The 17,064-nt window shown below is 31.2% G+C and overlaps 1 protein-coding gene across 1 annotated transcript; it reads right to left on the minus strand.

The window, feature by feature from the left end:
- Window positions 1-15,634: 15,634 nt before the first annotated feature.
- LOC132738152 (uncharacterized) lies at window positions 15,635-16,903 on the minus strand. Its single transcript, XM_060725609.1, has one exon. The coding sequence runs from the start codon at window positions 16,901-16,903 to the stop codon at window positions 15,635-15,637; it is 1,269 nt and encodes a 422-aa protein (XP_060581592.1).
- Between the last annotated feature and the right edge of the window lie 161 nt (window positions 16,904-17,064).

A 17,064-nucleotide genomic window follows, 5' to 3' on the forward strand; every position in this document is an offset into this window, starting at 1 on the left:
AAAAATTACGACATTTAAACATCGAAGATGTCAAGGTATTACAGCCCCTGGACATGGTAGTACAAAAGGATTAATCAGTGTGTATGACACGACCTATGTATGCTTGATTGGTCAACTGATTGGACTTTATAATAATCTTGAGCGATCTCAATTATCACTTAAAATCAGGGATTTAACAGATTAACATATTTTAAAAGAAAATTGCTTAGTACTTCTAAAAACTTTGTTTATAAATTTTTAGATAAAATCGTCTTTCTCAGTCTTGAGTATTCAACGAGCAGAATACTTGTTTTATATTCACAGTTTTTATTTTTATACAAATCCCCATTATTTGATGCAAATATAAGTCACTTTAAAGACTCCGCTCTTTTCATTTTTATTCACTTTTTTTTAAGTTTCTGTACACATGTTTCTATATATTTCTTATTTATATTAACTATATATAAATTAATACAAATCTGAAACAAAAATAGCAAACAAATATTTCTTTTTTCATTTATATCATCATACATTTAGATGAATAAAAAAAGAAAATATTTGTCAGAATTTTTTATTTACATTAATACAAAGAATGACAGATAAATACCCTTGATGTCAAAAGATATGCTTATATTTACATTGATACGAAGCTTAGTGTCGGTGTAAGAATTTTAAAACTCGTGCATATAAAATATAGCAACGAACCAGAAGTTTTAAAACGGGTTTGTTTGTATTGTTTTAGCATAATTAGTAATAAGCAAGATCGAGTTTACTCGCAATTCAGGACAGGCAACTCTTTTTAACGGAAGAGTATACTGACCCCCCTTATATATTTTTTATGCCTTCAAGAAAAAAAAACCTTTGTATAATACATATCTTTAAAAATTGACAAGTTATATAATATTTAAAATGGATCTTGCAGAGTTTTATCTGTTATTATACACCATAAATCACAAATATGCATTGTTTCTTCGATGATATTTGGAAATTTAAGAGAACAGAATGTTCTTCTTAACATACAGTAGTTGTGCACTTTAGCCTTTATCATATGAATCTCATGAAAAAAGATGTATGAATTTATAACTTAAATTAGATTCTCTTGGTATAATTAGTCGCATCTATTATTATAATATTAAATGGCCCTTTTCTCGTTTTGATATAAAAAACATGTTTAATCATTGAAAAAGATGTAAAAAATATTTATAGTATAAGTTACTCAAAGTTTCAATACCATTAATGATTTATATAATAATAATATATAACAGTTAAATTATAATATTATATATAATACTTGCAAGGTACTCGTGTACCGCAAGCGTGTTATCATAACGATCAACTTATTTTAGGAAACATATAAAACATCATCTAAGCTAAAAACTCAGGTAAAGAATATATATATTATATATGATTATATCATCTCTATATCTGTCAAACAAATAGTGCCTCGAAAACATACTGTTTTCAAATAAATAAAAGCGTTTACTCCAAGAAAATGTCTGCTTCTTGAGGTAGAATTTCAACGAAAAGAAGAAAAAACATATTTCTTATAAATAAAAGTAAAGTCTTAAGAAAGACTTAAGTTTATAATACGTATCTTTAACAGTATAGTAGCCAAAAAAACAGAAAAGATCAATATGAACTACATATATAACTTTTAAAAAACCATTACGAACTATGTTGTTATCATGTATCGTCGTATTTTAAACAGGCATATAAAATATATAAGGGGGGTCAGTATACTCTTCCGTACTTTTTTCATTCGATATTCTTTGTTATTTATCTACGTTGTTCAGGATAGCACAGATTTTAAATTGTATATACATGAACTGAGTTTTCAACATTTATATTGGATTTTGTATTGGACAAATAATTAAAATTTAAATATTTTTTTCTTATTATAATTAAAACGTTTTGTTTAGTTTTTAAGATAAACATTACGCATAAGGTGATATCGCACGGGTCAGTCACAAACACGCGCCTGTTTGAGGAAACAGTTATTTAATATTTCGTTATACATAAATTAACTGTAAAGAGTCTTTGTACATCTCAATTTTTTCGGCATTCCATATTTTGACATATATTTCACATAAAGCGATATGGTAACACACGCAGGCACGCACGAACACACAAACATACATAACTACACATGCACATAAAAGTGAACACGTTTCAACAGTATTAACACTTTCGCACATGTGATCACTTATGAAATATTTTCAATGTGCTCTTGAAGTTATATTATGATTTTTTCAGGACAGTGTACAGCGTGTTTAAATCTTCCAGAAATGCAGCTGTGCCCTCTTAACAGCAATTATAGATGAAGCAAAGTATGGTAATATAGATGTAAGTTCACGTATATACATTGTTGTATTTTGTGAATAAAATACGACAATTACACGGACGTACTGTCTGTAAAGAAGAGTTACCCAGACTCATATATTCCCATCCGTTCTGACAGCATGTGTTTTATTCTTTCTCCAGGCAAAGACAAAGTCAAATTTCCTTGATTACACGCATTTATTTTGACATGAATAAATGGGCTTAATTATAAAAACATTGGTTCTCTTTTATATCTTATTAGAATCAATTCTTAGGTGGAATGATGTCACACTTCATCAATGACGTCAATTAAGGCATTTAAGCATTTTGATGCGCATTTGAAAATGCTAAAACATCCATACTTTTAATATGCAAAAATCAAGTATATAAAATATAACAAACAATTCCAACGCACACAATGGTTTAATATAGATGCACTGTGCATGCCATTTTATTTTATTAAATTAGTTTTCTTTTCTAAAACATATTACTGTATCAAAAAGATATGTATTTCTTTACAGTTTAATCACTTTTATATGAGCCGCGTCATGACAAAACCAACATAATGGGTTTGCGACCAGCATGGATCCAGACAAGCCTGCGTATCCGCGCAGTCTGGTCAGGATCCATGCTGTTCGCTATCAGTTTATTTACTTGTTATAGGGTCTGTAAGCGAACAGCATGGATCCTGATCAGACTGCGCGGATGCGTAGGCTGGTCTGGATCCATGTTGGCCGCAAACCCATTATGTTGGTTTTGTCGTGACGCGGCTCATATATTATGTTAATGATAGTACTTTTTTATTTACTACGTGCGTAAGCGATAAGTACGCCGCTTTGATAATGTGAGAGTGACGTTATATTTTCTTTTGTACATGTACACTAAAGTTAACAACCTTTGTCTGAATATGTAAAACAGGGTTTTCAGAAGCGAATATAATGTAAGATTAGAAACAGAATTTGAAATGTCTTGATGGCAAAGTTAGTAAAGTCATTAGAATGTCATACACATTAAATTTTATCACAAGTTCGAGCTCACTTTTCCATATATATTTTTTTTATATTTTTACATTAGAAAAATGAATTGGGATATAAAGGCAGTTTTGTTATGGTATTTAATAATTTAGATATACATGTACAGATGATAGTGATTTTTACCCTGTATAGACCCTTTCATTTAAGCGATAACAGTCAGGGAAGAGTTTCTTCCCTTACCGGATGTGACGTAAATGGGGGATAAAAATATGCAGGCCGCATAGAATGTTAGCTTATTGAAAGTTAAATGCGTTAATACTGATCGTTCAATTATGAATATAACATGTAATAATTTACGCATGCATACATAAATTTAATATCAAGACAATAGAAAAAATTAAAAAACAAAGATTGAGATTAATTCTCGCTGTGTAGTATGAAGTAGTCATAGTACTTTTGCAGTGCAAGAGTTTTTCGTGCAAACTTAAACTATAGTTGAAACAGCCTGTGCACAGTATCATGCATTCCGTATAAGTTTGCACCAAATTATTAAATAGGGCTAAATATAGCTACATTTAAAACAAAATGAGAAGTTAATAGAAAATAGCACAGTATTTATAATCTTTACAATAAATAATACAAAATTTTCTTAATTGATTGATAATTATAAAGCAATATTTGGGAAAAATGTGCAATCCGATTCTAGCTGTCTTGTATTGATATTTACCACAACCTTATAGTCTGATTTTATTTGACCTGTCAATTATGAATACATTACAGGACTCATTTAAATATTCGATCCCACTTCGGTTTGGTCCGTGTAGTTTACGAGAAATAATGTGGAGTATATTAGTCATGGATTGTAAGTCACGCCAGCTTAATGTGAAGGTTTTCGTTAATTCACAATAGGACAGTCGGTAAAGAGAATGCCTGATAATTGAGTGGTCTGTGGTTCGATCCTTACTGTTGCCATTTTTTAGTACTCTTTCTTTATTTTTGCTGTATATTTTAATGGAACAGATTTGTAGTGTGTTTTACGGCATTGAAAAGACATTTATTGATTTTAATCCGTTTTAATTTTAAACATGAATTCTTAAAAATATGCTATTTAAAAAGAGTATATACATAACAAAATTAAGTAAAACATAATAAAAAACGAACAACATAGAATAATCATATATAGAGTCAATAATGTTGAAAGTATTAATAAGAAATATAAAAAATGGACCAACGCGGCCTCGAACTTAAAACACATGTGACACTTATTATAAACTCGTTATTTATCCTATTGCGCTATAACGCTGAGTGCACTTAGTTTAAAGATACAAATTAAATTAAATTCCATCGTACAGCGTACATCTCACGGAACTTACCGAACATCTACCGAAGATTAATATACTGTGTGCATCGACCGTGTAATCAGTATGTAACTGACAGGTTAATAAAACCAAACAATACCTGCATTACGCTGAGAGTTGGTAAATTTGTGGATAATTTGATTAATTGATACGTAAATGTTTCACGTGCGCACGTAATACTGTCGCATTCGCATGTATTAATCAAAATATGTCTTATGTTATTTTATGCGATTGTCACATATGATACGTATATTTTATTACTTATCTGAATTTGATTTCATACTATCAGATTAATGCTACAGGCAAGGGAGGATATTTTGATTATTTTTGTGAGAATTATCACTTTATTTTTAGTGATGGCACACTGTAAGGGATTCTATTGTCAATTAACCTAGTTAAACAGTCCTAACAATAAAACATAATAATCTACACTATTGTATATTGAAGGTATTCATTCGTTGCTGTGAAGTTGTGATGAAATAGTTTTTGAAATAATTGAAACTGAAACAAACAATAATCCAAACTTGTTAAGATTTACGTTTTTATATTAATGAAAGGTATAACTGGGTATTCCGAATTTTACTTAACTTGATATCATTGTGAAAACACGGATCTACATCTTGAGTAGCAAATAAAGTTGTACTTTTGCATATCTGTACATTTTAAACTTTTTTTTTCAGAACGAATTGATTCCTCCTAACGACGCTAATATACATTATAAAACGATCAAAAAGATTACCCCAATACAATGTTATTTTGTACTAATATATTTTTAATCAATAAAATACTCTTGACATAGAACAAAGATACCATTATATTACATATGTGAAATATATATATTCGAAAAGGTTTTATAACAAAAAAATATAACTTATCATCCGTCATAGATTAATCATTTCATTTAAATCCTGTGTAAATTGTTGCTTATAAAATGACATCTTTAGCCTAATAATATAAAATATTTTTGAAATTTGCGTAAAAAAATGTATATATGTATACGCTTAAATAAAATGCTTGTGTATAGTCTTTTTGAAAGTTGTGATGACTATTTTATGACACTGTTTACACAGGATTTTAAACTCTCTATTTTCAGATACACACATGCCGACGAAGATTGTAATATCTGGAGAAAACTTTTCCTTCGTGAGGAAATAGACACCATTACACTGGTCTACGTAACATTCCTATTATAGATGATTGATATATGTATGTGCTTTTAAGAACAGTGTTTGAATGTCGAATTTCTGTGAATAAGGATTTTTAGTTTAATGGTTATTATTAAAACTTTCTGTTATAATCAATTTGTGCTATGGACTCATTTTCTTAAAATAATATGTGAATGTAAACACGAAAAAAAATGATATTAATATCTTTTAAATGTTTTATGGGTGTAATATAAGTGGCTATTAAAAATCATTGTGAAGATAAACAGAAAAGAACTTCAAGTTGGTATAGTTTGTTCTAGATTTAAACAACATGCAATTCATAAAGGTTACGGCTTGAAAATATCGAAACATGTACATGTATAATTCGATCTTTGAAGAAAATATCACGGTGAGGATGTTCTGCACTGTGATACGTATTACATGACTCTGTATCGCAACATACCGGTATATCGCTATTCCGTTGCAACGCTACATTAATGTGTCCCTCTAGAATAAGGCTTACAACAATATATGACTGTTGAAGCGAAGATATGTTTATTTTGTTTAATATATGTATACATATTGAATATATGTTTAAGAAAAAATAAATATTTAAGAGTGACTCGATTTCGTTTTTACTTTATTATTTGAAATACTCCAATTGTGAAGATAAAGTTCTTAAGCATATGACTTTACAGTTCCCATTCACAATGTGTAATCAAACATGTTCTATTGTACAAGCCTGCATTTCGGTCATGTATAGGTGTCACTAATATGTAAATGCATGCATTTGATATTATCTGTACCTTCTTTTATCTCGAAAATACAGTTCTGTATACCCTGTGTAAAACTAAAAAATGCTATTCCGTATATCCCAAGTATATATTGAAAATACGATTCGTATATTCCCTGTATATGTAGAAAATACGATTCCGTATATCTTCTGTATATGTAGAAAATACGAGTCCGTATATTCCCTGTATATGTAGAAAATACGATTCCGTATATCTTCTGTATATGCAGAATATACGATTCCGTATATCAACTGTATATGTGGAAAAAACGATTCCGTATTATCCTCTGTATATGTAGAATATACGGTTCCGTATATCCTCTGTATACGTAGAAAATACGAGTCCGTATATCTTCTGTATATGTAGAAAATACGTCCCGTATATCCCTTGTATATTTATTGTATACTAGGGATAACGACCTTGATAAATTCCGTATACGGGATTTTATTCTCCGTATACTTCAAAAGTACGAACAAATATACGTTCATGTATATGGGGCAAATACGGAATTCCGTATATGCCTGATGCATATACGGACTTCCCGTATACCCGTTGTTCCCTATACGGACTCGTATACTTGGTCCGTATATTCGACAAATACATCCCGTAATACATATTTTTCAGGTAATTCATTTTTTTAAATGAATATATTCAATCAGTTTCACATTAACTGAACATTTTGACATCCAATTTTGAACATGTTGGTCTTTTAATCTAGAGACATCTACTGATAAAATAAAATTGGCTGATACACACATTACATTTCCCAAAACTGTTTTGATACAAGTTAGTTCTATCTACAGTTACTTAATCTTTATGACCAATATTATCAAAATAACCTAACATATTATAACAAATTTTAACATATCTAGAAGTGTGCATATTAATAAGACGTATCCAATATTTCACAATTTCACGATATTTCACAATACGTTTATAAACCAGTATATATATAGGATGACGACCCAAATCCCCTTAAACTGAATCATTGCAAGATGTTTTCTTTACATAAAGACAAATTTTACATTGGTATTTTCAGTGCATGATATGTTACCCGTTCCCCATATTTCGCAGCAATACAATAATACTGGACTAACTTTAACATCAAATATTTTGAAGAATGTTTGATAGGGTATACAGTCTAAATTATTTAACGACCTGGCAATATTACTAAATACTTTCTTAGCTTTTATCGCCTTGTCCTCTGCCATTTTGTATAAACATAAGCGATTTGTAAAATACAAACCAACATATGAAAACTCATTAACTATAACATCATATATGTTATTATAAACTCAAGATTATCTGGTATCTATTCTTCCGCCTCGTTTGAAAACGATTATTTTAGTTTGTTCAACATTTACATATATCTTCAAATCAGTTCCCAATTCATAAAGCAAATTCAATTGTTTGTGCACACAAACTACAGTGTCAGCTCGTTTGCAAAAAGAAGCATACATATTTCAGTTATATCAGGGAATAACTGTATCCCTCTAACATTATAACGAATAAAAATGGGTGAAGCTCATTTACAAATAGACAGAACAGAACAAGGCTTTAGGTACATCCTTGTATAAGACCTAAAGTGTATCTAAAAATATCAGTGAGACCATCTTGTGTTTTTACACAAACCTTTACAGAACGATACACTGAAATAATTGATCGATAGAGATTGCCTGAAATAATATTTTGACAAAGAATAGAAAACAATATTTAATGGTTAACACAATCAAAAGCTTTCTGGAAGTCAATAAAAGCAACATATACTATGTTTATTTTTTCTGATTCAAGTACTTATTTGTAATTGAGAATAAAATGAAGACATTGTCAATTGTTGACTATCCAGCCTTAAATCCTGCCTGTAATTCTGTTAAAAGTTCAAATGCTTCACCATGTAACACGTTTAGTAATAATAAATAAACAAATTTTACTTATAATATATATTAAGGCAATACTTATGTAGTTGATGGGGGTGTTTTTCGATCCCTTTTTGTATACAGGAATAATAATAGACAAAGACCATTTTTTGAAAATTCTCCTGTTTAAAATAACCTTTAAAAAAGTTTGAACAAGAAATGAAGCAATGCGTTTATTCCATATCTAAAATGTTCAGGAAATAATATTCAATATGTTGCCTTAGTTACATTTAAACTTTGAACAGCATATAATATTGCATCAGTAGTTTTTTCAAAATTAGATAAAAAATACTCAACATCACTGATATCATACGCAGACTGGCCATTTGAGTCATGGACCTGTGAACTTGCACTTGAAGCTGCAAGCAAAATGTGATTTTAAAGGCAAGAAAATATACAAATATCGAACCTTTTTTATTTTATTATAAAATGATGTTACGAGCCAGGCGTAACGAGAAAGAAAAGCCAGCAACAAACTTGTAACAATAACAAATTTATTACAGAAAAATTATTAAAGAAAAATAAAATAACAAATTGTGTTTACAAATACCTGAAGTCCAAATAAAATGTAAAGTCTAATGTCTAGTCTGATCCTGGAATGATCCTTTTTGAATAGCACAGTTAAAATCCAAGTTAAATCCAAGAACACTTTAGAATAAATTCCCACAATAAAATCCACAAGAATAATTAATAATCCAAGCTCCAATAAATCACTTAATTTCCAAGTTGAATAATACTCCAAATATATTGATGACTTAAAGATCACTGATGACTAAAAAGGTAACTGATGACTTAAAGATAAGATTAATGAAAAATGTCTCCTTATATATATTAACTAAGAAGTTTCCAGAAAGGTCTATTATGTTCTCAAGTAATCATAATCTAGCAACTTCAACAATAAAGATCATTCCAGAAGTTTCTATCTAAATATAATGCATGAGTTTTTCTACAACAGGTAAGAACCTTCTAGTACATACATGTAGTTTATGTTCTAAAAATAGAACAATGATAATATTGGAAATACCAACTGGTCAGATATAAATTATATACATGTAATATGTTGCATACATAACACTTCCCCTCTTCAAGAAAAAGAAATATGAATGAAATGAATATTTCTTTTACATAAATTCAAACAATGTAACTAACAAATAACATAGGAGAAATGTTAAACAATTTTATACATTCATATATATGTGTATTACAAACAATAGCAAACAACAACAAAAAAAAAAATAACCAATCATATCATATAAATGTTAAATTTAAAATACTGCAAATAACAGTTTTAGACACGTGAAAGTGCATCAGGGATCAAATTATCTTTCCCTTTAATGTGTCTAATGTCAAGACTATATTCTTGCAAAAATAAGCTCCACCTCAACAACCTTTGATTTTTGTTTTTAAGTTTATGCAAGAAAGTGAGGGGATTGTGATCACTAAAGACAACAACAGGCAACTTTGAAGAAGTTAGATAAACTTCAAAATGCTGAATAGCAAGAATAAGAGCAAGGCACTCTTTCTCTATAGTAGAGTAATTTTTCTGATGTTCATTAAACTTTTTAGAAAAGTAACAAACAGGATGGTCAACACCATTGTTGTCTTCTTGGATCAATACACTTCCAGCACCTATGTCACTAGCATCTACAGCTAACTTAAAGTTTTTATTAAAATCTGGTGCCAAGAGAACTGGTGCACTCTTAAGTATGGCTTTAAGGCTGTCAAATGCCATTTGACACTTGTCATTCCAAATGAATTTGTTTCTTTTCTTTAGCAAATTTGTCAATGGTTCTGCAATAACCGAAAAATTATTACAAAATTTACGATAATACCCTGCCATACCAAGAAATCGCATCAGTTGTCTTTTACAAGTAGGCACAGGAAATTCAGAGATAGCTTTGACCTTAGCTTCTATTGGTTTAACTTTACCCTGTCCCACTACATGTCCTAAAAATGTTAAAATTGCATGACAAAATTCACTTTTTGCAAGATTAACTGTCAATTTAGCATCACTAAGTCGGTCGAAGAATGCTCGTATAGTTTTGAGATGTTCCTCCCATTCATCAGAGTAGATGATTGCGTCATCAATGTAAGCGTCACATCCGTGTAGCCCAGATATTACCATGTTAATAAGTCTCTGAAAAGTTGCTGGTGAGTTTTTCATACCAAATGGCATGACTTTATATTGATATAAGCCGTCTGGTGTTACAAAGGCTGATATTTCTTTAGCTCTATCAGTAAGTGGAACTTGCCAGAATCCTTTTAGAAGATCAAACTTTGTTACATACTTTGCTTTTCCAATTTTGTCAATACAGTCATCAATTCTTGGTATAGGAAATGAATCAGTTTTTGTTACAGAGTTCACTTTACGATAATCTGTACACATTCTATATGTTCCATTTGATTTTGGTACAAGAATACATGGAGAGCTGTAACTGCTTTGACTTGGTTCAATAAAATCATTATCCAATAAATACTGAACTTCTTGTCTTAAGTATTTTTGTTTTACAGGATTTGTTCTATATGGATGTTGTTTTATTGGTTCAGAGTTTTCAAGAATGACGTCATGATGTATTTTGTCAGTCCGTGTGGGAATATCAGGAAATAAGTGTTCATATTCATAAATAAGCTGTTTCAGTTCATCTCGTTTCGACGGTTCTAAGTGAGCAAGTTTTTCATCCAGATTTTTCAGAATATCAGAGTTTTCAAGCTTTGCTGAACCAGGATCAGACTTTTCAAAATTTTCATAACTATTAGATTCAACTGAACATTGATTTTGTGGAACAGAGTTTACAAAAGATATAGGTTTACTAATTTCGCTATCTCTGTCAAAATATTCTTTTAACATATTTATGTGACACATTTGTTTTTGCTTTCGCCTCCCAGGAGTATTAATAATATAATTAAGGTCACTGACTTTCTTCTCAATAGTATAAGGACCAAAGTATCTTGCCTGTAATGGTTTTCCAGGTATAGGTAAAAGAGCAAGTACTCTATCACCAGGGTTAAAACTTCTTTCCTGAGCATTCTCATCATACCTTGATTTCATTTTGCTTTGTGTTGATTTTAAATTAACCCTAGCTAACTCACATGCATTAGTCAACCTATTTCGAAAATCCGATACATACTGAAGCAAATTTAAAGATATGTCATCTTCAGACAGGAATTTCTCTTTTAGAAGTTTTAAGGGTCCTCTGACAGTGTGACCAAATACTAATTCAAAAGGGCTGAAACCAAGAGATTCTTGAACAGATTCTCTTACAGCAAATAACAATAAATGGATGCCTTCATCCCAGTCTTTTTCAGTGTCAAAACAATATGACCTAATCATATTTTTCAGAGTCTGGTGAAATCTTTCTAATGCACCTTGACTTTCAGGGTGATAGGCTGAAGACCTATATTGAGTAATTCCTAACTCATGCATGACCTGCTGGAAAATACCAGACATAAAATTTGACCCTTGATCAGACTGTACTGATTTAGGTAAACCAACAAATGTGAAAAATTTCACAAGAGCCTTGACAATAGTTTTGGCTTTAATATTTCTTAAAGGAATAGCTTCAGGGAAGCGCGTAGAAGCACACATGATAGTTAATAAGTACTGAGAACCTGATTTAGTTTTTGGTAATGGACCTACACAGTCAATAATAACTCTACTAAAAGGTTCATCAAATACAGGAATAGGCTGTAAATGAGCTTTTGGTATTGTCTGATTAGGTTTTCCAACCATCTGACAAGTATGACAAGATTTACAGTACCTAGATACATCTGCTTTAAGGCCAGGCCAATAAAAATGATTGAGAATTTTATGGTAGGTTTTATTAACACCTAAATGACCTGCCGTGTGTGTTTCATGAGCCAAGCTTAATATTTCATGGCGATATGATTTAGGGACCACAATTTGGTGATTAACTGTCCACTCCTCTTCAGCAGGGACATTGGGCGGTCGCCATTTTCTCATTAAAATCCCATTCTTTTCATAATAACAAACAGGGACTTGTAAAGCTTCATCTTCACTAAAAGCCTTTTGATAAAGGACTGAAATCTCAGGATCATTTTGCTGTTCCTGGATAAGCTGTGACCTTGACAGCGTGTCATGACCTTGATCTTTAGATCTTGGTGTAGAAAAATCAGATATTGAAAAATCTGTCTGAGTTTCAGGCAGAGTAGGAGTAAGAGAAAAATTCTTTTCATTATCAAAAGACTGACCTATAAAAGTATCAGCTAAGTCAATATCTGAACAATAATTATCTTCTTGAATGGCCTTCTTAGCCATAGCTCGAGTAACTGCACATGAAGGGTAAAGGTCAGGAATTTCCTGCTCAATGGGGTCAGGGATCTGATCCACACAAGGAGTGTCAGTTACAAGTGGATTAACCACTACCTTATCTCCAGCTAAGTCATTACCTAGCAATAAATGAACACCTTTAAAGGGTAAGAAAGATCTTATACCAGTTACCAAATCTGAGGACAAATAAATATTATGGAGAGGGACATTAGAAAAACCACACTCTACACCCTGAATAAGGACACTAGATCCAGAAGAAGACTTCTCAGAAAAAGGCAGTGTATCTGCTAAAATAAGAGATTGAGAAGCTCCTGTGTCTCTTAAAATTTTAATAGGAGTAGGTGGGCGAGTATCACCGATAAGTGACACGGAACCTTCCGAAAGGAATGGTTCATAAATCTCCATTATAGAATCAGACTTGGGTTCCTTGACCTTCAAAATTGCATTGTTATCAATACAAGACTGAGGTTCAGACCTTGAAGTGGTAAGACCTGTGGGTTTGGCCTCATCACGTTGCTGTTGCCTCCTTTTTAAGGTAAAGCAATCAGAAATAAGATGTCCAGTTTTCTTGCAATAATTGCATGTAGGACGAGATAAGGGACTATGACCTTTATGTTCATCAGATGACTTTGGTTTGGGAGTATTTGACAGACTAGATAAGCCAGATAAATTACCAGAACTGAACTTGGAATTAAAATGTGAGGGTGTGGACTTCCCTTTATTTATAAATGAGACTTTGTGGGTTAAAGAATAATCATCAGCTAGACGGGCAGCTTCTTCTAAAGTTTCTACCTGTTTTTCATCTAAGAAAGATTTAACATCAGAGTGAATGCAACGTTTAAACTCTTCAACTAACATGAGCTGTCTGAGCTTTTCATGATTTTTATTTATTTTCTTAGATAGACACCACCGATCAAAAAGTTGTTCTTTTCTCTTGCAAATTCGACATGGGTTTGACCAATTTCTTTCTTAGAATTTCTGAATTTTTGCCTGTAGGCCTCTGGTACTAACTCATAACTTTCATTCTTTTACATTTACATAATTAGAGCTTTGTTCAACAGTAAGTTTGTGTATAGATTTTTCACTGATTTCAGTTAAGATAAAAGTATGTCCAGTGCTCTCTTGGCATTTTAAATTTTGCAACCGTTTTCAAAATGAAGTCAACTTCTTTTTCTTGGAAAGGTGGTGCCTATATTTTTAGTGACATCAAATTTTTGAATATTCTATGTTAAAAACTGATTTGCTCTCTCTTTGATTTCTAATTCTCTCATTCTTAACTGAAATTCTCTCTCTTCTCTTTCTTTTTCTAATTTTCTCTCTTCCTTTCTTTTTCTAAGACTGCCTTTCCCTTTCTTTTCTTCCTTTCTTTTCTACAGACTGCCTTTCTTCCCTTTCTTTTTCTAACTGTCTTTCTTCCCTTTCTTTTTCTAACTGTAACTGCCTTTCTTCCCTTTCTTTTTCTAATTGCATTTTTTCTAGTTCAAATTTAAATTGAAGTTCAAGCTCTTTTATTCTTAATTTCTGGGTTTGTTTCAACAATCAGAGAAAGTGCATCTTTGTCCAAAAATATATCTTCACCACAAAATAATGAAATCAGAAGATTTTTAATTTCTAATGTTTACGCATTGAAGATTTTAATTTCTGATAAATTATACTTTTTTGCAAGATCAAGCAAATCAGTTTTTTTTAGCCAAATCTAATACCTCCTGGGAAGGTTCAGCTACAAACTTTTCTAAATTAAAAGACATGACTGCTTGCTGCTGGTTTTAAACTCAGAAAGTGATGTGTTTCATTTAAAAATTTCAAAATGGAAAGGTACACTTAATAGAACAACTATGATATCAACTCAGATGAGTAAATACGGTAATAATAAAATGTAAAATAAACGGTAATAATTTCCAATAATGTAGCCAAAAAGAAATATTCAAATCCCGGACGAGCCCCCAATTTCTGTTACGAGCCAGGCGTAACGAGAAAGAAAAGCCAGCAACAAACTTGTAACAATAACAAATTTAATTACAGAAAAATTATTAAAGAAAAATAAAATAACAAATTGTGTTTTACAAATACCTGAAGTCAAATATAAAATGTAAAATCTAATGTCTAGTCTGATCCTGGAATGATCCTTTTTGAATAGCACAGTTAAATCCAGTTAAATCCAAGACACTTTAGAATAAATTTCCCACCAATAAAATCCACAAGAATAATTAATAATCCAAGCTCCAATAAATCACTTAATTTCCAAGTTGAATAATACTCCAAATATATTGATGACTTTAAAAGATTACTGATGACTAAAAGGTAACTGATGACTTGTTAAAGATAAGATTAATGAAAAATGTCTCCTTTATATATATTAACTAAAGAAGTTTCCAGAAAGGTCTATTATGTTCTAAAAGTAATCATAATCTAGCAACTTCAACAATAAAGATCATTCCAGAAGTTTCTATCTAAATATAATGCATGAGTTTTTCTACAACAGGTAAGAACCTTCTAGTACATACATGTAGTTTATGTTCTAAAAATAGAACAATGATAATATTGGAAATACCAACTGGTCAGATATAAATTATATACATGTAATATGTTGCATACATAACAATGATTAGTCAGATGATAAAACCATAAAATCATAAACAACAAAGTGAATGTAAAAATAGCAATGCTTATAAAGATAACAAACATTTCAGTATTAATTGCAATTTTCTGTTTCAGCATTTTACCTTAACATAAACATCATGTCAATTCATACATTAAATGTCAGTAGATACGCCTAAGTAATGTTGTTATATATTGCGGGTGTTTTGGCGATCTCTCACAGAATTTTCAATTTTAAAATAAAAATGATATGATAATACATTCTAATAACCAGTATTGTTGTAATATCCTGTAATTAGAGGCAATTCTTTATCAAGTTTTTTAAGAAGGTGTTTTGCCTGAACAACTGCGTCCTCGCTAGAAGTAGCCATTATTAAATTTTCAAGACTATGCGTCCATGTATTATGATAATTTGATAATTTTTGCTGCTTATTATCAATGAATACAAGAGGAATATTCAAAAGTGTACTTATTATTAATCCATGAAGACGATCTGTTACAACAACTCTTCCCCTCGAGAGGAACATCATGCCATTAGCTGTCTTCAAATATGAGTCTTCCATTGGGGAAGTACCTTTTGGCGTTTTCCACTGAAACCAATCTGCTACATGCATGCTGTAAATTCCTGCAGATTTTGGCGCCTTGTAGACAGGTGTTTCAGCATCGGTTCGTTTTATCCAAAGTATGTCTTGAGTCGGATCCATAAATCGTTTGACTTGTCCTATTTGAAAGGCAATATCTGGGGAAAGCAAAGATCGAACGTCCGGGAACAATGTTTTACCTAATTTGTACGATACAGAATCCCTCCATATGAACGTTAAACTAGGGTGGGATGAATATACTTTTTTGCATAACTCAATATGTTCGGTATCTCCTCGGTGAAAAATACTCTGTGGAAACATGATTATATTGAATTTTTCGAAATGTGGAATTTCTTCAAATCTCCGCTTATCCTCGGCATGATATCCTATTATGTTACCACCCCCATGCAAAAGAATCACAAGTTCGGTAGTTTTGTAGTTCTTACTTAATTTCTCTGCGTTATTTAAATGTTTTCTACAATGTCCGGTTGAACAAGCAAATACAACATCTATATTAAACCTTCTCAACAGAGTTGCTTCACCGACAACAATTGCAGCATCACCTTTATTTTCTGATGGAGAATAATCGAACAACATTGCATATTTATATCCCTTTAGAAGAGTACTAAATATGTTCATATGAATTCTCTGAGCTTCGGCAATGACATCTGCTCTATTTGTCAACAGGGGAGAGAGTTTATTAGCCTGCTCTGGGTATGTAGTGAGATCCGTAGCATAAAACTCTTCTAAGCTGAAGTTGAGACTTTGGAAAAGCTTGTCTTTATATTGCTCTTTGGATACATCGGGAAATTTGTAAGCAGTTTGCAGTTGATTTCCATTTGAATATAACAATTGACTACATGGTGATATGTATGTTTGGAATTTCGATATCACTAATACCAGTGTTACAACAATTGATGCAAGCAGGATCTTGTTTTTCGATTTAGCCATATCTGAAACAAAAAGCATATTATTCATGCATTTAATTAAAATATATTTTCATTGTTTACAAAGAGAAATTGAAGTTATTAATTTTATTGATAATTGTGACTATATATTTCGTATATATTAAACACGCTGATGCAATTTGTTCATGGATTGTTATTGGTAAA

The sequence above is a fragment of the Ruditapes philippinarum genome, unplaced genomic scaffold, assembly GCF_026571515.1.
Source record: "Ruditapes philippinarum isolate M1 unplaced genomic scaffold, ASM2657151v2 ctg13560_1_1_1_1, whole genome shotgun sequence".
Taxonomy (NCBI): domain Eukaryota; kingdom Metazoa; phylum Mollusca; class Bivalvia; order Venerida; family Veneridae; genus Ruditapes; species Ruditapes philippinarum.